The sequence below is a fragment of the Chelonia mydas genome, chromosome 1 (genome assembly GCF_015237465.2).
Source record: "Chelonia mydas isolate rCheMyd1 chromosome 1, rCheMyd1.pri.v2, whole genome shotgun sequence".
Lineage (NCBI taxonomy): Eukaryota > Metazoa > Chordata > Testudines > Cheloniidae > Chelonia > Chelonia mydas.
In genome coordinates, this window is record NC_057849.1 from 62,816,856 (window position 1) to 62,840,516 (window position 23,661).

Genomic DNA, 23,661 nt, shown 5'->3' on the forward strand with positions numbered 1-23,661 from the left:
TATCTTTTATTGGACCAACCTCTGTTGGTGAAAGAGAGACAAGCTTTTGAGCTACACAGAGCTCTTCTTTCCTCAGGAAGTTAACTTTCTGCTGCCTGTAAAGCAAGGAGAATCTCTGAACCTAATTACACCTCTACCCTGATATAAAGCGACCCGATATAAAATGAATTTGGATATAACGTGGTTAAGCAGAGCTCTGGGGGGCGGGGCTACGCGTTCTGGCAGATCAGTGCGTCAGCGTGTCTGGCTCCGACACGCTGCTCTGAGTGGCATGTTAAGGGTACCGGGCCAGGGCCGAGGGCTTGAATAAGGGGCAGAGGGTCTCGGGGGGCGGTCAGGGGACAGGGCGGGTTGGATGGTTCGGAGGTTCTGGGAGCAGGGCAGTCAGGAGACGGGGGCATTGGATAGGGTGTGGGAGTCCCGGGGGCCTGTCAGGGGGCGGGGGTGTGGAAAGGGGTCAGGGCAGTCAGGGGATAGGGAGCAGGGGGTTGGGTAGGGGGTGGGGACCTGGGGGTGATTAGGGACTGGGGGGCCTCTGGAGGGGGCGGACAGGGGACAAGGAGCAGGGGGGCTTAGAACGGGGGTGGGGTAGTCAGGGGACAAGGAGTGGGGGGTTTGGATGGGTTGGGAGTTCTGAGGGGTCAGTCAGGGGGCGGGAAGTGACTATTAATAATGGAAATGCTTGAGGCCAAAGCAAGTTCAATATAATGCGGTTTCACCTATAATGCGGAAAGATTTTTTGGCTCCCAAGGACTGCATTATATCAGGGTAGAGGTGTAGTAATCCAGCATACATACAACATGGGGAAGGCACCATTGCTTTTAGTACTTCCTACTTCTTTTGCTTATGTTTGCAATCTTAACACATATTATTTATTATTAGTTTTTCCGTTTAATTTCCTCAGTGTAGTTTAAACAAGAAAATAACAACTCTGCAGCATTTTGCACAACTCCATAAACTGCAAACTACATTAGATATGCTAAAACCTTAACCCTAAAATCAGGGAGCTGAATTAAAAACACAACTTTGCAACTGTATAGCTGCAAGAAACACAAATATGCAGCACTATGGAGTTCCACAAATACTGCACGACATAGCTGCATAGCATTTACTGCAATTAATGTTTCAAAAAACGAACAGAAGTTATTTAATGTGCATAAAAGAAACAAGCAAAATTTTAAATTGCTTAGGGCTGGCATTTCTTAACTTTTGAGTACTTGACTTTGCAACATTAACATTCTTTTAACATAGTTTTTAGGTGCATGTGTGTATATGTATGTATATATATATATATATATATATATGTATGTATGTATATATACACACATATACATATACATACACACACACACACACACACTGCATGTTTATCCTCCAAATAATGTTTCCTAAAGGAGAACTAGCCACATGTAAAAAGTTTAAAACATTAGCCATTTCCAAGCAAAAGAATCTTATGAATTATTTTAAAATATGAACGTATAATTTTTTTCCTGTGTTGATTAATTTGCAAAAGGCGGAACAGGATTTGCTTGATTTTTTCCAGAAAGATTCAGCTTTTTTGGCTGAAACAAAGCATCAAAAGTTTGACTCCAAAAGAATAATTTTTAAAAAGTTATCTGCAACTGAAAACAGGAATTGGTAATGAAAGTTGAGTTTTAACCTTAACTGTAGGCTTCACAGCTCTATTCAAGCTACAATATATTTTTCTAAGATCCACAATACGTAGGTTGTTTGAATTCAATATTGTGAATAATACATGAGAGATAAGCCAAGTAGGCAGCAAAAAGTTTTGTAAAGAAAGCCGTAAGAACAAAGAAGTAGTACAAATAACATTTGATTACCGTTTGTGAGTTTCGAGAGTTGTCTTGAAATCCTTCAGGTTTTTCCCACTGTGATTCTTTAAACAGAAACATATTTCATTTATTATTTATAAAACCATTTCAATTTTTACTATCAATCATTATGACAAATAGTCGACTAGAACATATTGCAGATGTGTATGCATACGCATGCATGAGTAATATATGTATTACTCATCTAAAAAGAAATCACACTGGGTCAGATTGTGATCCCCTTACTCCACTGAACAGTAACCCAAGAGTAGTCCCACTGAAGTAACTGAGACTAAATGTAGAGTAAGAATATGACAATCTGGCCTACTATGACTTGTAAATTTCTATTGCATTATAGCTGATATATAGTTATAGTACATTTTAAATATCTTCTTATAGGACAATCAGCCAGGAGAGACTGAGAAACACAAGATTTTTACGGTTTAGAAATTAGGAAGGACTGAGAATTACACCAATGTCAGTGCCTGCAAGAAACCGTGTGTAATATACCCATCTAATCATAGGACCCCTTCAGTGCTCCACAGCAAACACATTCATTAAGGCCCTATCAACACAGTGTGTTCCTGACCCCAAATAAGGTGATCAGTTTAATCCTGTGCAGGTAAACAAGAAACCCAGTAATCATAGTCTAATCTCATTATCCTTGAGATACTATTGGTACTCAAATAATTACCCATTTTATACCTGAGTCCTGATAAAGTGGATTCTGATTGCCCTTTTTTGGGTCGGTGGTGCAGAGGGGATTGCTCTTCTGTGCATTTAAATATAAACTTTGTAGGGTATCAAGAACTTTTAGGAATGTCCATGAGTTCTTCTGTTATTTATTGATTAATAAAATATCAACAGGGCCCATCTTAAGCTCTGGGCACTCTCACATAATTATAAAAGTCATGAATTTATAATAATACGTGGACTCTATATAACTGTCCACACACTAAGAATCAACCTCATAACACAGATAACGGAAGGCTAGCGAAGTGTACAGCGCCCTGCTTTAGTTAGAGGGAATAATTAGATCAATATTTGTTCCTTGCCATTATTTACCTCCGGTTACAGTATTGTAGTAATACATGTAACCCTCAGGGGAAAGTCCTTGCACCCATTCCTTTGTTTCATCTAATGGTGCTTCTGAGGTGTCTTTTCTCTTTTTTTTCTTTTCCTTCTTTTCTTTCTTTTCCTCCTGTTTACTTTGTGTTGAACTCGGACCTATAGAATCTTAAAGAAAATAACACCCATTTTTTCAGCGTTATAATCAGAATTTACTTAATGGGCATTCCTCATATAGGCAACAGCAAATATCAACTTAGTCCAAAGCAGTTTCTTCTTTCATGATATACTAAATACCAAAGCTTTTGCAGTGTAAGGCTATACTATTACGAATCAGTCTGAGAATCACCAGGAGAAACAACAAGCTGAAAAATCTAAATTCAAGGATTACCTCACGGCTATTGAGCATGGAGTCAACAGAAGCTAGAAACCGGACGAGACAGTCTCCATGGAGGGTTCAAACTAACAGGACTAAATTACAAAAAATTGTAGTTTACCCTCATGGTAACAGACCAAAAGCATCTGCTCAGCTTTAAAATGGGAGGAGATTAAAAGAAGAAAAAAGGACTCAGTTAAGTGATGGGTGAAAGCTCAACTATTAGCTATGCACTTGTCTCCATTGGAAAAATTGGGACCCATAATTAATGACTGGTGCAGCTCCAGTACCAGCTCCAGTACCAACATTACCAGTAAATGTAATAATAGAAACTGTACAGTAGATAATGCTTAGGCACTTTTTCTACCATGATGTTTAACCTCAACTCCCACCTGAACTGTCCTGAGGGTTAAAAGACATGATGGTAAAAACCCTGCTTACACAACTTAACAGCTTCCACTATTGCTAACACTGTGGCAAATTATAGGTCCCATTTTTGCCAATGTAAACACAATCCTGGAGTTTCTACAAAACTAATACAAAAAGAAAGTCCTGTTCAATATTCTCTTTACTGCTGCCTTTAAGCCTTTTCTGGCAGCTATAGGAACTACCTGACTTAACTCCAAGCCTTTTCAGATCCTCTTGATATGCTTTCAGTGCAGCTTCCTCCATTGCTGCAAATTCCTTTGACATTTTTTCTTCTTCTTTTGCCTTTTCCATACTTTTCTTTTTAATCTACAATTTTTTTTAAAAAAAGGGGGAGGGGGAGAAGAAATAGACCAAAGTCATAAATAAAAGGGAAAAAGTTAAATGTTTAGAGAAAAAAGGAAAAATTCAATTTACCTCACTAATTTTCTTTGCCACATTTTCCTTATGGTTCTTTCCCCTTTCATGAAATTCAATGCTCTTAAAGAGGAAAAAAGTAAATCAAAACACAGTGAAAAAATAATTTGCAGGAAATTAATTTCCTTTGGTAAACTACAAATATATACCCAGACAAGAAGAAAAACTTAGCTGGACTTAAGACTGAATGTACTTAACAATAACATAGGTAAAAATTGTTATGGAAAAATCCAACCATTAGAAACTTAGGAAATACAAAGTAAAGTTTAACATAAAAGAAACCCAGCAGTAGAAAGAATGGAAATGCAGTTATATTCTGAAAAATGGCATGGTGAAGTTTTATATTGACTGGATCTCAATGACATCAGATGGTTTGTATGCGGTTTTAATTTAAAAAAAAAAAGTATTAAACAAATTAAAGAGCAGGCACCCCTTTGTAGATTGGGGGTTTTTCATGGTCCATGGTTCTCGAGCGTCCTTCTATGCCCCCAGGATTCATACCTCAATTTGCACTCCCCTTTACCTTCCAAGTCTATAGGACTTACCATAGACCTTACTGGATCAGTAGGAACTTATGGGCCTCATGAAGATCATATTAAGATCTACTGAGCTCTTGCAGACTTTAAAAACTCTGCATTTAAGCAAATCTGAGACTGGGAGCAGAAATCCAGGTATGTAACCTAGGAGATCAAGCAGACTGGGAGTAGGATGTGGATAATTTAGGAAGACAATTGGAGAGCCTTTAAACCAAAAAGGCTGCCAGGTAGAGTAGGGAAAACAGAAGCCTGAAGAGCTTAGGAGTCCTACAGGAGCACTGAGGGAGGTGTGGTGGGAAAGTGGTGGGGAGTTTAGGAGCTCTTGGAGTTGTAGGAATCACCTCCTAATCCAGGTGCTAGTGCACTTGCCAACAAACAAGGCTCAAAAGTACTTCTGGAGGCCTGGCGTACCAACATGGCAAATGGTGCATCCTCAAAGTGATAATTTGGTCTTAAGTGCTTAGAGCACCAACTTTAGAAGGCCTGCAGGAGGGAGGCAACGCTACTGTGCGCTGGTGGATCCTATTGACATTCTAAGGTCCACAGCAGGTCCTGTAGACCAGTGTTTCTCAAACTGTTGTACTGGTGACCCCTTTCACATAGCAAACCTCTGTGTGCGACACCCCCCGCCAATAAATTAAAAACACTTGTTTATATATTTAACACCATTATAAATGCTGGAGGGAAAGCGGGGTTTGGGGTGGAGGCTGACAGCTCGCGACTCCCATGTAATAACCTGGCGACCCCCATGAGGGGTCCCAACCCCCAGTTTGAGAACCCCTGCTGTAGACATTAGAAGATCTGCACAGAGGCTTAGCTTCAAGACAATGATGGGCATGGTATTTACCTGGGTGGTTTTTACTAGGTAAAATCATAGTTTTACTGCACCAGAAAAAACTAGTTAGTTCCAATTCAAGACATTTTCTGTTTTAAAAACTGTTTCATTAATGCACACCACATTACACTTCACTTTAGTTACATATTCAAATTATCAAATTAAATAAGGAAGTAGATTTGGAGCTTAATTTAGGGTTGTAAAAATAAAAAGTAGAACTGCAGTAGGTGCAATACTAATATCTGTAATATAATTCTGAACTTTGGAATGTTTGTATACATTTTGGTTCAGTATTTTCTCAAGGAAATTATACATGTCAACTCATATTTCAGTTTTCAGTATTATATACATATTATATATACTGCAAAGCTATTATCATATTGCGAAATATTTTTCAGTAATTTTCATTAGTATATTCTAATAATTATTTTATTTTTCCGGTATTTACCAGTGTCCTGTCCAGGCTAGTGTCTCCCAGGAAATGGCCAACCTTGCTTCAAGGTGGAGCAAAATTCAAATTATGGAGCCTGAGAAAATGGAACTTGATTCTTCAGACCTTTTACACATGGATGAGGAATGCAGAATCAAGCCCTAGGGCTCCAGTCTTGCACTGATGTCCATGGAAGTACAAGAGATTTTTAATGCAGGATCCAGGTCTTAATTTGCATGTCTTTTTTCCCCTAGTTTTATAGCTAACATGGCTTACAAAGGCATATTTAAAACAAACAAACCAACCCTAGGTAAACATTAGTTTACATGTCAGTAAGCAATACTGAAAAAAATATTCAAATATAACATTTAATATATTATATATACAATTCAAATTCTAGTACTTCAGAATCCGTAATATTACACTAACTAGACCAACATACAGGCTTGTTGTCTGCTATCCAGCACTTGCAGTAACCACAAAATTTCTTTGGCTGGGATTTCCAGTAATCAGCCCTAAACATAAACAAACAAATAAATAAATTAGAAAAAAATTTAGGTAGATTTATGCACAATCAGAAACAAAATAACCAAAGCAAAACGTTCTGAAACAGAGAGCATCAGAAACCAAGTCCAGCCTTACCATGGTGCTTGGTTGTGCTGTCAAGGTTTTCTTCTGCACAAGTTTTTGTGGACAGGTTAGAGTGGCTATTCTAGGTCCAAAACAAGATTTATTAATGAGTTCGACTGCAGTGTTTGATAAAATAGATCAGGCTGTGTCCTGTGGCTTTGCAAAAATTTCTACAGACCCAAAGCCTTCACTTACAACAGAAATTATGTTTTTGGTGCTTTTGTAGTCAGCTAACCTTCCAAATTATTAACAGCTGCAGTAGTTAGGCTTATTGAATATATAATACTGGGGAATGCACAATTCATAATATCTGCAATAAAAATGTACACTTTGATAGTTTGAAAACTATCAACATAACATAAATACGTACCTTGGCTATACAACACAATGAATTTAAATAAAAAATGTAGTGCTATACTATTTTGGGGAAAGGGAAAGGTATATTTTTGGATAACTCAAAACTGTGCAAAGGATTCTGGAACAGATCTGGAATACATTCTAGGTTATGTCCCAAAATGTATTAGGCCAAAGACTGGAAAATTTGAAATAGGCAATTAGAGAGCAGGTCCACAGCACCTCTTGGACCTTCTCTCTTAGTTGAGAAGTTGTTCCTAAGCCATCTTTAACTCTTTTAACAAATGGAAAGTGAATCCCCATGGTAATCCCTGGTTAACTTTTGAGAGGTACAGAACATCAGGGTTGGAAGGGACCTCAGGAAGTCATCTAGTCCAAGCCCCTGCTCAAAGCAGGACCAATCCCCAGTTTTTGCCCCAGATCCCTAAATGGCCCCCTTAAGGATTGAACTCACAACCCTGGGTTTAGCAGGCCAATACTCAAACCACTGAGCTATCCCTCCCCCCCCAAAGCCCTTTGCACAGGTAGAGGAACAGTTTCACTTTTAAGGCTGTATTCTTTGACGTGAACAAGTATTAATAGCACTGTTAAAGCATTACACATTCATAAAACTTCAAGTAGTATATCATGTGAGACTCTCTATCTTCTAAAAAAGAAAATACATAAAAATCCAAAAAAGTGCTATAGTCACCAAAAGTCAAGAAATGAAAGAGGTGAGGTTCCTAAGCTGTTAACTCTGCTACATTACATATATGTATATTTTATTCTTGTTTTCCTTAATAAATGCATCATTTAGTAGGTTACCGGACATGACTCCATTCTGCCATTACATCCCGTAGGAGTCAATGGGGCTCTGCACATGCACTGGAGTCTGAGCTAGCAAATTTAAGGGTGGGATTTACAGCTGAAATCTTGGCTTCACTGAAGTCAAACACAAAATTCCTATTGTCCTCAATGGAGCCAAGATTTCACCCCATGTTGTTAAATGTATAACAAACATAAAGGATGGGGCTGTGCAATGCTGCAGACTTTAATACTATTGCATTTCATGTGTGATTTTAACTGTGAAAACTATGGCCCCAATTCTCCGAAGACTTATACACATGCTCAATTTCATGCACTGAGTAGTCCCACTAGGGGACTACTAAAAGGGGCAGATTCCCTGATCCACCAAGCTAATTTCATGCTGCTTAAAGGAAACTGAGACTGTCACCAGAGAGTATCCCCCATGTAAGGAGAATCTCCACCATCTTAAAGATGGTGGAGCAGTGGAACATGGGAACCCTTCCCGCACTTGGAACAACAGCAAGAAGGGGTGTGTCAGAGTCCTGCAAGTGACACGGCAGGGATGCTGAAGTGAGGCTCCAGTATGGCCAACTCTCCACTGGCAAAAGGTTGTTTAAGCCTGATCTACTGTGATTATTTTCATCGATATACTACACTGATACATGCACTAGTATGGATGCAGTTATATTGGTGAAGAGCACCTTTATACAGATATAACTGTATCCACACTAGTGGGATCATGCCACTCTAACTATATTGGGATAGTTAAAGCAGTACAAATTTCTAGTGTAGACTAGGCCTAAGGAACCTCACGTCAGTGGAATAAGTTAAGGCTGGCCCCAGCTTGCACTTGAGCCAGGCACCAGAACCAGGGAACTATGAGCAGCTCCCTGAGAACCACGCCTCTCCACTGTACCTGAGCTATGCTCGGTACAAGCCCATGGTAGATAAAGTTAAGCAGATGCTTAGCTGTTTGTGGGATTGGGGCATAAATTTGTTAAGCACTGTGCACATTTACCAAGTGTTAAGTTGTTTACATGAAGGCAAGTTTATTCTCTTTTTTAAAACATGCCACATTAAAAAATTATCATATATCAAAGATAATTGGATATATGTTAAAATAATACTTGAAACAGAAATGGTCAATATGGTAAGAGAAAGATGTAAATCAGGCAGATCTGTTCTGGGATAAGCTCCCACAGTTCTTTGATATAATAGATGGACTAGCATGACAAACATGTGAAGACTTAGCTTTCTCACTGCCAAAAGAAAGTACGCATTGCTAAACTGCTGATAGCATACTGAGTTTTCCAGGTAACAAACCCTTGGGTTTTCACCAAAAAAAGTGTTGGTGGCCTCAGAGTGTGGCCACCAACTCTTGCTGGTGGCCGCTCTGACCATTTTTCCTAAAATACTTAATTAACTTTAGGAAAATCAAATAAATTTGCACATATCCATGTCCAAATCATTGTAATTTATTTATGTAGGGTTTTTTGCACACTCAAGAATAAAAATAACGTGCAGTTATCTCTATTCCTTACTGGATCTAAACAGAACAGAAACACAAATAAGATGCTTTGCACATTCTCACATTCTTGTCTTTTTTCTTATTGTTTCTTTTGCTTTTTTGGGTGGGGGTTGCTTTTCTTTTTTTAAGACTTGCTTGCTAGTAAGTCTGCTGTGGAAATGTGATATTAACAAACATATAAATATCACTTTTCACAGCAGACTCACTCAGTCCCAGCAAGCCCAGGGACAAATTAAGCCCTGGATGGGGAAGTGGTTACGGAGGCAGCAAGGTGATGGGGCACTGGGGGAGGCAGCATGAGCCAGGGATGATTGGGGAGGGTGAGCTCGGGGACAGAACCCATCACCACACAGCCCGGGAATGGAGCCCAAAGCCCTTTGCACAGAGGATGGGGCTCAGGGATGGAGCCCAAAGCCCCATGGGTGGAACCTTCCACCCACCACCCCAGGGCTGAAGCCCAACCCCACCACCCCTGGGAAGGTGGGGAACACACACTGGCTGTCTGCTCCTCCAGCTTTTCTGTCTCCAGAGGTGGCCAGGACCCAACCACTGCTGGCAGCCCCAGGGGAGTGGTCGCTGCTTTGCCCCTCCCCTCATCACAACCCAGGAGTCTTTGGCCACAAGAAAAGCCCCTTTTGGCCGCATGCGGTCATGGTGGCCGCATTCGAAAAACACTGCTTTAAACAATTCAACAGAGTGGGATATGTCTGCACCAAACTGTATACTCCATTTTGTCACGTAACTTCCATTTTGTATTATAAGCGTCATTCTTTGCTATGTGCTAAACAGGCTTGATCTTGCCCAAGGCAAGTCTATCATTATGAATTCCTGACAGCCACTCTGCACAGGAAAGGTGTTTGATGCCTTGTTGAAGAACTATAACTGAGAAGCCAACATAGAGCTACCTAGGGCCATGAACTGTCTCTCAATTGCCCAGCCCCAATGAACAATGTTTTTTGTACATGGCTTGTAGATCTGCACTTTCTCTAGCTGGGCACATGACATGAGAGACTGTATTTGGGGGGTGGCATTTCTCAGAGGTGGGGTCAACCCCAGGAAGCGGGATGTGCAGGATAGAAAAGACAGGAGGGGGGGTCTCTGCCCAGCCTGAAACACTGAGAAACCTCAGACTCATAGAAGGGGTAAGAGTAAGACCAAACCAGCGGAGGGTTTGTCTCAGAACTTTTGTTATTTAGCAGAGATCTATAACTCTTTGTGTCTTTTAAGATTAAAGTGACTGTGGTTAAGAAATTCCTTTGCTAAGCCTGTGTTCCTTACTTTCCTGTCACGTCACCTCCGAAGGGGCTGAACTAGAAGCCCGAGTGACCCCAGCCAAGATGGAACTCCGTGTAAGTGACTGGATAGAGCCAAGAGAGGTAAGAGGCACTGCTTTCAGGGTCTGTTGTGGTTGGACGGTAGATAAGATAGTTTGTGATCATGTAATTAAAGGCTGTATCATAATGCACACATAAAATGGCGAGTTAAAGTTGCACAAGCAATCATTATTCCAGCATTTCCTAACTTTTGAGCACTTGACTTTGCAATCTTAATGTTCTTTTATTATCTTGGGGGGGATTATACAGTGTCAAATTACTGCTTTGCAATCCTGTTTAAAGACAAGTTTCTTGCCCCAAATGCCTGTACAATCTAAGGCTCCAATTCTTCAAAGATTTATGCATGTGTTTATCTTTAAGCATGTGAGTAGTTCCATTGAACTGAATAGTTATTCTGGAATAGCTCCCCATGTGGACACTCTATTTCAGAAAAAAAGTGATTTTAATTGCATAATAATCAGTGTGCTTCTGAAGTGAAGTAATTACTCTGCAATTAAAATCACTTTTCTTCTGGAATAGAGTGTCCACATGGGGAGCTATTGCAGAATAAACTATTAGCTATATCGGGGGCCAGCAACCTTTCAGAAGTGGCGTGCTGAGTCTTCATTTATTCACTCTAATTTAAGGTTTCGCATGCCAGTAATACATTTTAATGTTTTTAGAAGGTCTCTTTCTATAACTAAACTATTGTTGTATGTAAAGTAAATAAAATTTTTAAAATGTTTAAGAAGCTTCATTTAAAATTAAATTAAAATGCAGAGCCCCCTGGACCGGTGGCCAGGATCCGGGCAGTGTGAGTGCCACTGAAAATCAGCTCGTGGGCTGCCTTTGGCACGCGTGCCATAGGTTGCCTACCCCTGAGCAATATAGTTATTCCTATATATATATATATTCCTACATATATATATATATATATATATATATATATATATATAGCTATTCTGGTCAATTTCTCTGCATAGACAAGCCCTAAGTTTTTGCAGGATTGGGAGAGGAAGCCAGTAGAGGCTTGCAAGTGTCTGCTTCAGGTTGGATTGGGTATAAAAAGAACTTGACACTCTTGAGCTCAGGTCAGGGTGGATTTGGACTACCAGGGGGCTAGGGTTGTACCAGGATGGAGGGAGCAAGGAAAGGATCTGGCTCTCTGTCCTCAGAGCCCAGTGGAGGTGGTGGCAGCGGGCTGGAGGAGTCAGCAGTGGGACAGGGGGCTGGCTGTGCTGAGAATGGGCCTTTGTCTTCCTGAAGAGGAAGCTGCAGCAGCGCGAGGATATAGAGAAAGCTTGAAGCATGCAGGTAACCCCCACTGCCCTGCCCTGCAGGTAAGAGTGGAACACCCACACACACATAGTGCAGCATGGCAGGCACAGCATGATGCAGACCCAGCTGGCTGGACATGTGGGCTTGATCCCTCCCCACTGCCTGTGAAAGCCCTGTGGGGAGCCCTGTGGGGAGAGGTGCTCGGCTTTCTAAAGCCACTGCCTGGTGGCCAATCTCCCTGGAGGGGCACATCTAGGACGGGCCATCCCAGTCCTGCAGGAAGGAGCCCTGGTGGAGTCTGAAATGTCTGTGCCCAGCAGTGGCATTGATGGAGCTTCCTGCAGGGTACAGCAGAGTGTAGGACTAGAGACAGGACAGGGGGTGCAGGGCTCCCAGGCCTGAGTTTGGCACAGTTGCTGTGGGGAGCCGTGGGCTGGGGTGAGGTCAGAGAGTGAAGTAGAGGCTTGCAATCCAGCCAAGACCCGATGGGACCACCCAACTACAAGGTTCGGGTTGGGTCGGGTATAAAAACAACTTGATGGGCTCAGATTTGGACTGGCTGTGGTCTAGTCAGGATTGGATTGGGCTTTAAAATTAGGGCTGACCAGACCTCTAGAAGCCAGCAGGGAACAAGTTTTCCTGGTACTGTGAACAGGGGTTCAGGTCAATGGCCACAACTGCCCACCCCCAGGGAAGGCTTTCACAGCATCTTCACTCAATAACTGCTCCTCAAAATGGCAGAGGAAGCATAGTCTTGGGACCTGCAGGCAAGGACATGGGATGAAAAATCACTGAGTCAATGGAAACATTGACATTGACTTCCAGGGGGTCAGGATTTCACCTATTGTGTACTAGTCTCACCTTGAAATCCTTCTCTCATTTCAATGCAAATAGATGTATGTATCCTGAATTTTCAGCTGAGGTGAGAACACAGGCTTACCTGCTCAGGATGCTAAAACTAGGAGGCACCAATGGAGCTTTATGTGATATCTATCCCAACTTGCCTCATTTCTTTAACAGAAATAATTCTAAATTCACAGTGCTATTTGACTAAAGATTACCCAGCCTTTTCCCTGGGAAAAGACATGAATATTGTATCACTTACCAAAAACCTGCAGACAGTCCTACAACTGGATGTCCCTTGATTTAAAAGAGAGGGGGGCTGATGGTCGAGCCTTTTCCATATACAACAGCTTAGGAACAAGCTCCCAGTTCCCACCCCTGTCCAAAATGACCCTGGATCTGTTGGCCTTCAGGCATGCTGCAAGATGCATCAATTTTTGTGGGCTGTGGCAGAGGGTGGGATTTGATTATGGTTATAACTGCATAGGAAAGGGAAGTTTTGTGTTTTGCTGCAGGCTGATTGGGACAAGATACTATTTAATTTTATTTCTTAGCTGTAATTTGTTTCCATTCAACATTCCCTCCGTCCCCTTTTTTATTACTATATAATTCCAAAGAAATAAAATAACACAGGCTCCTACCCTGCAAGACAATTTCCATAGGCTGATGCATGTGCCCATACAATGGGTCTGGACTGGTGCAGGGTCTATCTGTGTGGATTAGGGCCTTGGATTGTAAATTATTTAAAAAAATCAGTTTTTCTATTTTGTAAAGCAATATAAACATGTACAGCAGTACATAAGATGAAATTCACAACTGGATCAGTGCGGTCGTATCCTTGTACCCACACGTGGAGCTCCACTGAAGTCACTAGATCTCTGTGGGAGTACAGGGATTCCACTGAGTAACAGGATCTGGCCTGCTTCTCAAACAAAAAATAAACCAGTGCACAATGGTTGGGGAACTGTGCAATAACAATGCTAGCAATAATTACAGTTAGGGCTTGTCTGCACTAAAGCTGTAAGTTGACCTAAGTTATGCTACTTCAGTTACGTTATGTAATGGAAGTCAACATAACTTAGGACGACTTACAGCGGTGTTTAAACGGTGCTGTGTCGACGGGAGATGCTTCTCGGGGAGCTGGAGTACAAAAGTCGATGGGAGAGTGCTCTGCCATCAACTTAGCAGGTCTTCACTAGACCAGCTAAATCGACACCGCTGCATCGATTGCAGCAGTGCCAATTTAGCCATAAGTATAGACATGCCATTAATCACAGTTGTAGCTAGCATGGTTGATACTAATGAGGACAGGGCCCAGGTTACAACCTACACCATCTAATACTCATTTCCTGCGTTACGCTGTTGAATTAAGTTTAAGTACCTTTGGAGTCCATTACATTAAATGCAAAGATTATGAATTATTGTGGGCCTGTGTGATCAAAGGACTGAACTATTGGATTGGATTGGCTGAACTGTGTGTGAACCTTACCTTTTGAAGCTATACCCTGAGGAAAAAAACACTGTATGCTGATTACCCGTTCATCAAGACTGTAGGTGAAAGGCCCAACCTGCATAAAGACATAGGCTGATTTACCCAGTCTGTGCGTGCGAAGGATTGACTCCTTCCTGCCTGAGCACTTGTGTACCTGGGGAAGAGTGATTTTGGTAAGCTTATTAGCATGCATGTAGGTTATTTTATTGTTTTTAATGTTTTCTCTGTAATGCTATCACTTTAAGAATAAATGAGCTTGTTTAGAATGAGATGTGTGGTAACTTATAACTAGGCAATTACACTTTTAATAGTCTCTGAACAAAGCACAGATTCTGACCTGTTTAGCCATTCAGGTTTGCTGGGAATAACACAGTGTTAGCAGGGAACCATGCAGCCTGCAAAAACTCCAATTTCAAGGGAGAGAGATGCAGGTTTCTGCCCGAGTGAAGTGATGACTGAGGAGCTGGAAGCCAAGCATGGCTTCACTTGCTGGACCATGGAGCAGGAATTCAGGTTTAGTTGCTCTGAACTGTGGCAACCTTATCATACAGTAACAGGGAAGGAAAAAAACTCTAAACCAAGTACTGGTCTGTTTCAGGTTGCGTGAACAATTAATTTGTGAAATCCTAACAGGTTATGGAAACCATACAAAAGCATTGCTACTGCCGATTGAAATAAATAGCACTGCATTTAAGTATATTTAGCAAAAAATGCAAATTGCAGAAACATAAAGGAAGGAGATTAAAGGGACACTAGAACAAATCTTAGTCACCTGATGTACAATGACTATTTAACTCGTTATTGTGAAGTCGATTAAGGCCAAAACTTAAATACTGTAAGACAAAATGTAACAGCTAAAATTAAATATTACTGTTTCCAATCATTTAAAAGAGTATTAAATTTATGTATCTATATTGATTTCTTCAACACCAACTCTATCTAGAGCCCCAGGCACTCAAGGAGTCCTGTTTTAGGGAATGAAATGTAAACGCTCCTCTGCAGTGTTTACCACCCAAAGATTGCAGCACTTTGCAGCACAAAAAAGTGAAGTTCAAGAGAAACAGAAAGTGAAGCTGCCCAGGTTGCTTCCCACAGATTAAGACAAGAGTCACAGACACAAAACAAACAGCACCAAGTGGGGGAGACGTGAATCAAGTTTGTCAAATCCTCGTCGGTCATCACCGTGGGTGTTATTAGTGGCACAGGTGAGGGATATATTTTGAAGCACTGATGGTTTTAGGCAGCCGGGGTGCTCTGCTACCCCGGGGTAAGGAGGAGGCTGCACCGTGGAGATCCCTGTTGGGAGCTAGTTGCTCCCCAGTGGGGCACGTGCACCGCCGGGAAACCCCCAGCAGCGCGTATGCTGGGGCCGGCAGCCCCCTACCCTGCACTACGGGGTTGCTGGCTGCGGCACGGGGAGGAGGATCCGTTCCACGCACACGGCGGGGGGAGAGGCTCCCTGCTCCCTCTCCCCCCCACAGGGGCAGGGGGGTTGGGATGGCCCCTCACAGACACTCACATCGCCGCCGCCCTGCTCCGGCTGCCGCCGCCCTGCTCCCAGCCCCGCGCGCCGGGCCCCTTCGAACGGCCCGAGGTGCCGCACTCAGCACAGGCACAGTCTGGCCCGTCACACGGTCTGGAGCTACGGGCGCCGAGAAGGCTCAAGCCGCGCTCCCCGCCCCCCCCCAAGAGTCAGTCATCAGCGCTCTGCGGGGAGGCGCTGAGCAAGGGAGCCACGGCGACTCGGTGAGTGACTCGCACGCGCTACAGGTTGCTCCTGACGCCCCTTCCCCTAGTGCCAACACTCCCTGCGCACCTGGGGGGGAGGCGCGGGGCCCGCCTCGTCGGAACTACAGGGCGGGGGGCGCTGCCCCCCCGGGGCTGGCCGGGCGGGGGCCGGGAGCTGCGCTCGCCCCGTGACGCGGGGAGTCCCGCTGCGGGGCGGGGAACCCCCCCGGGACTCGGCCCGCGGGGGTGGGGTGGGGCGAATGACACTGGGGACACGGACGGGAGCGCCTGGCTCCGGCTCCGGCTCGTCCCGGCTGTACGCGAGGCGCCCGCAGCCTGGCCGGGGCGCGGCGCAGCGACCCACGCGGCTGCGCCAACTTTCCGTGGAGTTTGAGCCTCGTGCATTCGGTAACTGACACTGCTTGTCGCCCCCCCCGCCCCCACCCGCCGCGGTGCCTTCTCTCCGGCCCCCTCCGCACCGGGCTGCCCCTGACCCCGCAGCTCCCCTGTGCTGCCTTTCACCTGATCCCCTCGCTCCCTGTCACCAGACCCCGCTGTGTGTGTGCTCCCCCACATCCCGCACCAGGACCCCCCCCCCCCCTTTCCTCGTTCTTCCCCTCTCACCGGCTCCCCCCACGCTCCCGCTCGGCAGACCTCCCTCCCTGTACTGCCCCTCACCGCTGCTCCTCCCCTGGGCTTCACCTCCCCAGATCCTATCCTCCGGCTCTCTCGCTCTTCACCAGACCCCCCACTCCACACTTCCCTTCATCAGAACCTGAGCTCCCCCCCATCACCAGACCCAAACCCCTCGGCTCCCCCATGCCCCTGCTCACCAGAACCGCTCACTCGACCCTCTGTGCCCCCCTGGGTCGTTCTGCCCCCCCCTCACCAGACCCTCTGTGACCCCCCCCCGGGGGCTCTGCCACCCCCCCACCCGATCCTTTCCGCCCCTTCCCCCGTGGCTGTCCCCTCCCCCAATCCTCTGTGCCCTCCCCCGGGGCACTCTCCTCCCCCCATCACCTGATCTGTGCCCCCCCCCCCGGGTGCTCTCCCCACCCCCAGGCTCTCCCTTAACTCTCACGGATCCTCTCTGTCACCCCCCCGACTCTCCCTCCCCCCTCACCCGATCCTCTGTGCCCCCCGCCCGGGACTCTCCCCCCCAATCCTCTCCCCCTATGTTGCCCCTCACCAGGATCCCTTTCTCTAATCCCCCCTGGCAGCTGTCCTGGTTCAGGCAGGCTTTCTGAACTGATATTGGGGTTAGAGGGACTGGGGGAGTTTCAGGTAGCTGCTCTGCCTGTGCAGTGTGTGTGGTGTGTGCAGCTCTGCAGAGTTACATACACTCGCACCTGTGCACTCAACACTATTTGGTCTTGTCCTGTAATGAAGGGCTCCGGGCTGGGCTCAGAGAAATACAAGGTGTGCATGCGCCATATGATTGCTAGACTGTGTGTGTGTGTGTGTGTTTGTACTCACTGCAGCAGCAGCTTGTTGCTGCCTCTTTCTAAATGCATCTACATGTCAGCCCCAGATTGGCTGTTTCTGCATCTGGAGGTGATGATGTTTATCACTTAGCTATGACTCTTAGGCACTAAGTTGGCTGGGAAGCATCTTAAACATGGAGCAGACAATCATCATTATTTGTATATTGGAGAAGTAGCTCAGAGTAAGTTTAAAGGTCTTAACACTCCCCTCCTTGTGGCCCCCATACTATTGGAGCCTGGTCCCCCGAGTTTATTGGTTTTCTTTCTTTCTGCACAATCCAAGTGTTTGCGTAAGGGGGGTAATCACAACTGACAGCTTTTGCTATAGTCATCCAGGGGAGGAGGAAGAAGTCTGATGACTCATTTCAGACTTTCATTGAATACAGAGGCCATTATTGTTTGTTACCCAAAAAAAAGAAAAGAAAAAAAAAGTGAGTTGTAAATGGAACAAAAACGTTATCTTATATTCACAACAAAAATAGAAAACAAAGATAGCAACAAACTTTTTTACTCTTAGGCTTCCTAAAAAACATACTACAAAAAAGAAAGTAATTTTGCTTTTTTTCTGAAGGAGGCTGTGTGATCCGAATGTCATAGCTAACTGCAGTAGTTATACATCTGTCAGCGTTTCCATTATAACCCCCCATTTTTTGTGTAGTTTACAACTTAGTTATCAGATGTTCACTGGCTTGAAACTTGGTCTACATACTCTCCTTTGGAAATAGTTGTTAAAATAAACCATGAAATGAATCTGCTAAGATGACTTAATGAGAATGTGGTGGAAAAAGCATACTGGTTTTATTATACTTCCTTTGTATTCCTCTAAACTTAAAACTTGTATTTACAAAGGAATATTGTTGACTATTAGACCAACATTTCTTTTAATATTTTCCTTAAAGTGAAATAGTCAAAAGACTAATGTCTAAAAGTTTCTCCTTTGTATGTAAAGTAATTGATCTTCATAACTTTATTATGCATTCAGCTTTAGAAATCCCAAATTGAATTCCACCATAACCTCTCTGAAGAAGCTGTTACAGTATTGCTATGAATTAGTATTAAGAAACTTGGCTAAATCTTTGCATGTTCAGTGAAATGATGCAAAGTCTTACAGAGCTATAGACCTCCTGCAGAGTGTTAAGTGCGAACAGCGCAGCGTGTTAAAATCCATAGTAGCACAAACCAGAAGCCAAAGTGAAGATATTAAAACTGGGAGCAAGCTAAGTGATATATGTACAGAAGCCCAGTGGGATGGTTTTATTGTTCCTTTTAACTGCTGTTTTTTGTTTCCAGACATGTAACAGGCATAATATTTTTGATGCTTAATTTGTGTGTATGTATGTGTTTTGGCTCAGTGAAACATGACTGGTTTCAGAATAGCAGCCGGGTTAGTCTGTATCTGCAAAAAGAAGAGGAGTACTTGTGGCACCTTAGAGACTAACAAATTTATTTGAGCATAAGTTATGCTCAAATAAATTTGTTAGTCTCTAAGGTGCCACAAGTACTCCTTTTCTTTTTTTGAAACATGGCTGCCACCCAATGGACAAATTTCAATACTATACAAACATTTATTTTTATTTATATTGAAACATTAATGCAGTTTAATAACAATTTAATTTGGTTTAGAGAATTTTTAACATGTAGAGTAAGTCAATTCAGAACTGTTTTTATTTAATTATAAGAGGTTTTAGTTTGCACTATTTAGTTCACAGGTTTCAGAGTAACAGCCGTGTTAGTCTGTATTCGCAAAAAGAAAAGGAGTACTTGTGGCACCTTAGAGACTAACCAATTTATTTGAGCATAAGCTTTCGTGAGCTACAGCTCACTTCATCGGATGCATACTGTGGAAAGTATAGAAGATCTTTTTATACACACAAAGCATGAAAAAATGGGTGTTTACCACTACAAAAGGTTTTCTCTCCCCCCACCCCACTTTTATTTAGTTCACAGTATTTAATTTACTAGTGAGGAGAACATTAAAGTGGACCCTCTGAAATAAATAAAAGCAGTGGTTTACATGTTCCTAATCTGTCTCAAGATGCCTTAACAATTGCTAAGAACTAATTTATAGAGGAGCTGCAGAAAATTGCTTCCCAAAGTTGTGAGTTCTAGAAACCCACACCTTCCAAGCTCATAAACTGTTCATAAATTATACTGTTAGGGTAGACTCACCCTATATTGTGTGCCTCAGAAACCTATTAATCCTGCAGTGAAGTGCGTGCCTAAAACAATTGTGCCATAGAGCCAGCATGGACTAAGTACCACAAAAGCTGGCAGAGCTGCTTCATAAGTCTGTCTAATGGTCTTTGGCATAAGTTTTTTCCACATTTGGGCCAAGATAACTTTTATATTTAAAAGTTATGCATCAAAAGTGAACTGATTTTTCAAAAGTGCTGAGTACTCAAAAGGTCCTATAGATGTCAGAGGGAGATGTTGGGTGCTCAGCACTTCTGAAAATCTGGCTGCTTATTTAGAATCCTAAATATGAACACAGGAGCCTAACTTTAGGCAGCCATTTTAAAAAAATAAATCTTTCTTGAGGTCTTTTTATTTTGTATCAGGTAGGTAAACCAGACTGTAGTTGAGCAGGGACTGTATTGCTTTCTTATCAGCAGCCTTGGGGCTGCACCTAAACTGCATAAACTGGAACAGACTTCCAGCTGGCTGTCTGCTCAGATCAAATTAAAGCATTGGGCACAAAGACTTGTTGTCTCCTTGAGAATGCTTCCATATTAAAGGTGAAAGTTTCATTTGGCTTGGGAGCGGCACTTGAGTCATAGATATTTATGAAATCATGTTTATAGTTCCATACTTTCTTCATTTTTTTTACTAAAAAAAAAAAAAAAAAAGAGTACTTAGCCTCTACGGTGCCACAAGTACTCCTTTTCTTTTTGCGGATACAGACTAACATGGCTGCTACTCTGAAACCTGTCATTTTTTTACTGTAACACAAATCTATTTCTACACCATAGTTGAGCAAAAAAAAATAATTAAAGTTAAGGAAGGACACTCCATCCTTAATTCATTCTTTTGTGCCTATTGTGTTGTAGTATAAATGGTAAGTGATATATATGCCCTGAGCTGATGCCTCTGATATCTTGCACCGTTTCTCCAGGTAACGGCTTTACCTTTGGACTTCTTGGTTCACACTTTTAATACAGTACTAGTTTTTAACATGGGGATTTTTAAATAAGTGGTATTTCAGTAGACAGTGAAGTTACCAGTTGCTTTCCCATTTCCCCCCTCATTTAGAGAGCACTGGAGAAGTCAAATTAGGTGATGATAAACAAGATAGATCTTTACAATGAAACAGACTGTCTCTAAACTGGGAATGCTTTACCAGTATGGGAATGCCAGTGTGCTGTACTGGCAAAGTTCCCCTAGTGTGGACATAGCTAAACTGGCAAAGATGCTTTGTTCCAATACAATAAAATCACCAGCTATGAACAAAACAAACTGCATCTGTAAAAGCAGTTTTGCTGATATAACTGCGCCGGGGGTACCAGATAGGGATCCCACCTCCTAATACCCTTGACCAATATAGCCATGCTGGTAGAAGTTCAGCTCTGATCCTGCAAACGTGCATATGTACACTTCCATTGAAAGCGTGTAAGTAGTCTCACTGTTAAGTATTTGCAAGATTTGGGGCTTCACTCATGTGAGCAGCCCTGTCAACACCCCTGTGTGTAGGGGCTATCCCAATGAGTAAAAGTTTGTAGGATTCAGCCCATATGGCCTAATTCTATATACAATGAAATGGATAAAAAGAAAAGGAGTACTTGTGGCACCTTAGAGACTAACCAATTTATTTGAGCATGAGCTTTCGTGAGCTACAGCTCACTTCATCGGATGAAATGGATGATACTGTGCTATCCATTGGGTAAGGATCTAGCACATTATAAAAATTAAGGTTGTCAGAAATTTTCAGTGTAACAGGAGGTTTAAACCTCTGTTTTGTAAAAATCTCATTTGACATGGCAAAAAGTGAAACAGAAAATAAACTTTGAGTACTATTTGAATCTTTTATGGTGATTTGGTGAAAATTGGATTGATATTGACAGGATTATAAGAGTTTCAACGTGATCCCTGTTTTGAAATTTTTCCATGGATTGCAGTTTTGCCAACTGTTGTGATTTTTATCATGAGTCTCAAAATATTTGGTGTGTTCTTGTGATGTCCCAGCTCAGAGACTTGAACACAGGAACATTTTTTTTTTTTTTTTTTTTAAAACAAGGAAGTTTCTAGCCCTTATCATTGCCGACGAAAGCTTGAAAACATGAACCTAAAGGCTCAAAACCCAAGAAGGCAAAGAAGAACCCTAACTTAATTATTTTTTAATCTCATGTTTTTTTAATGGTGTAACTCATGATTTTTGAGCACTTGCGGTTGGCAATATCAGTTTCATAGGTTTATTTGGGACACCCTTTGCAAGAAATCTCAAAAACTTGAGACTAACTCTCCCATAACTTAGGAGAAAGTTGAACTGGGAAACAGGAGATGAGTTCAAATTTCATGTCTATTTAGGCTATGTCTACACTAGCACTGTTGTTGGTGAAACTTTTGTTGATCAGGGGTGTGGAAAAAACCACACTCCTGACTGACATAAGTTTCACCTACAAAAGCACCCCTGTGAATAGTGCTATGTGAGCAGGAGACGCTCTCCTGCCAACATAGCTACCGCTGCTCATTGTGGGTCGTTTAATTATGCCAATGGGAGAGCTCTCTCCGGCCTGCATAGAGTGGCTACACCAGAGATCTTTCAGTGGCGCAGCTGCAGCGACACAGCTGTGCCACTGTAAGGTCTGTAGTGTGGACATAGCTTGAGTGTGGTTTATATTCCAATGCACCGCCTCACACTTATTAGGGACCAATGCCATGAATCCCAACCTGAGAAGGTAGTTAAGTATGAGTTGCTAACTCATTTTACAAGTTAGTTAACAGAGCTTTGTGGGGGAATCATGTGATTCTCCCACTCTCAGGCCAGTTCCTGGGTGGCAGTCCTTTGGTACTAACTGTGATTGCCTCAGCAGCTATGATTTAGGCTTTCTGATTTAGACATTTTTGAATGAACTCCAAAATATTTTTATTTACTTATCGTTATTGTTGGGTTTTTCATTCTTCTCTCTGGAGCCTGGACATTGACTATATCTTGACCAAGACATTTGGACCTTGACAAAAAATAATTGATTACCCTTGTCTTCAACCATGCAGTTATGTTCCCTCTGGGGCACTGACAGTGGTAATCAGTGACCAAATAGTCTCATTAAAACCATGTATCATTTATTTCAAATAAAAGCATTTGAGAAAACAGAACTTGAAACAATAAAAAACAGTGTATGCATGTCTAGCTTACCAGGTGTTTAACCATATTCTACATGGGGACCATAGTAGGCCTAGCTCCCTATAGTCTCTTCCACAGAGCCTGTTTTTCTGTCTGTTGCCCTTTCAGAACTCACTGATGCTCCCTGGACAGCCCCTGGCAACTCACTCCACTTTGTAGGAATCATAACACTTTTTAACTGTTTGTAGCCTTTTAATCTAGTAATCCCATCTTTGGCAAAACAAAGTTTGCAACTTGGTGGAGACAGGCTCCTTAAAGTTAACAGCTGCCCCCATTGTCTTCCAAGTATGTGCTTAGGACTACTTGTGTTGCTTCCCTGTTTTCTCTCCCACAGCCCCCCATTAAGATAGATTCAATGCATTTATAGAGGAAAGTTTTACAATCCAAATATACAATAACTTCCCTGCATTGACCAAGTTGCATACAATGTTCAAACAATTGTTAGACCTTAGTGTCACAGTTCAGGACAACTGCAGCTGTTTCCCGTCAGTGGCTCAGTAAGGATGCCCACTCTTAAGTTTCTGGCTCCCTCGTCGTTGCCTCTCTTGCGTGAAGTCTCTCATCTCTCTCCCTTCTGTCCAGGGTGTTTCCAGGCTGAACAGTTCCCTGCCTTAATTGTGTTGTTTGCAGTAAAAGACAGTCTTCCTGAGCAGACCTGCTTTGCTTCTCTTCTCAGACAGTACACAGTGTAATTGCTACAGTTATAAGTTACCACACAGTTCTTTCTAAGCAAGCATATTTTAATCTTAAGGTAAAAGTACTACAGAGTGAATGTTTAAAAGCAGTAAAATACATGCGTGCTTATAGTCTTGACAGAGATCAACCCCCTCTCCAGTCTCCACAAGGGCTCTGATTGGTGTTAGTTGTTCCAACTGTTAGTCTTTCAAACCCTTCCCTAAGGATTGTGAACCAGAGGTCTGGTCCATTTGTGGGATCAGAACAAAAGCCCTGAGCCTGTTTAGGACCA

At 42.7% G+C, this 23,661-nt stretch overlaps 2 protein-coding genes across 14 annotated transcripts in view; one reads left to right on the forward strand and one right to left on the reverse strand.

Annotated features, from left to right (window-relative positions):
* The window catches only part of WBP4 (WW domain binding protein 4), a 36,199-nt gene extending 20,387 nt beyond the window's left edge, over positions 1-15,812 (reverse strand). Inside the window, exons 1-6 of one of the 2 annotated variants that reach the window (XM_007061311.4) lie at positions 15,664-15,812; positions 6,363-6,435; positions 4,120-4,182; positions 3,888-4,011; positions 2,898-3,068; positions 1,842-1,897 (exon numbers count right to left, since the gene is read on the reverse strand). In XM_007061311.4, the coding sequence (XP_007061373.1) occupies positions 1,842-1,897; positions 2,898-3,068; positions 3,888-4,011; positions 4,120-4,182; positions 6,363-6,435; positions 15,664-15,665 (489 nt within the window). In that variant the 5' untranslated portion in view covers positions 15,666-15,812. Of the gene's footprint in view, positions 1-1,841; positions 1,898-2,897; positions 3,069-3,887; positions 4,012-4,119; positions 4,183-6,362; positions 6,436-6,562; positions 6,633-15,663 lie in introns of those variants that run through there. The other variant, XM_043533602.1, reaches the window with a different exon arrangement.
* Positions 15,206-23,661, forward strand: part of ELF1 (E74 like ETS transcription factor 1) — a 145,423-nt gene continuing 136,967 nt past the window's right edge. The window contains exon 1 of one of the 12 annotated variants that reach the window (XM_043533592.1): positions 15,206-15,349. The gene's annotated coding sequence lies outside the window, so the exon portion shown is untranslated. Of the gene's footprint in view, positions 15,350-15,763; positions 15,891-16,092; positions 16,281-23,661 lie in introns of those variants that run through there. The other 11 variants (XM_037894848.2, XM_043533549.1, XM_043533545.1 and 8 more) reach the window with 11 other exon arrangements.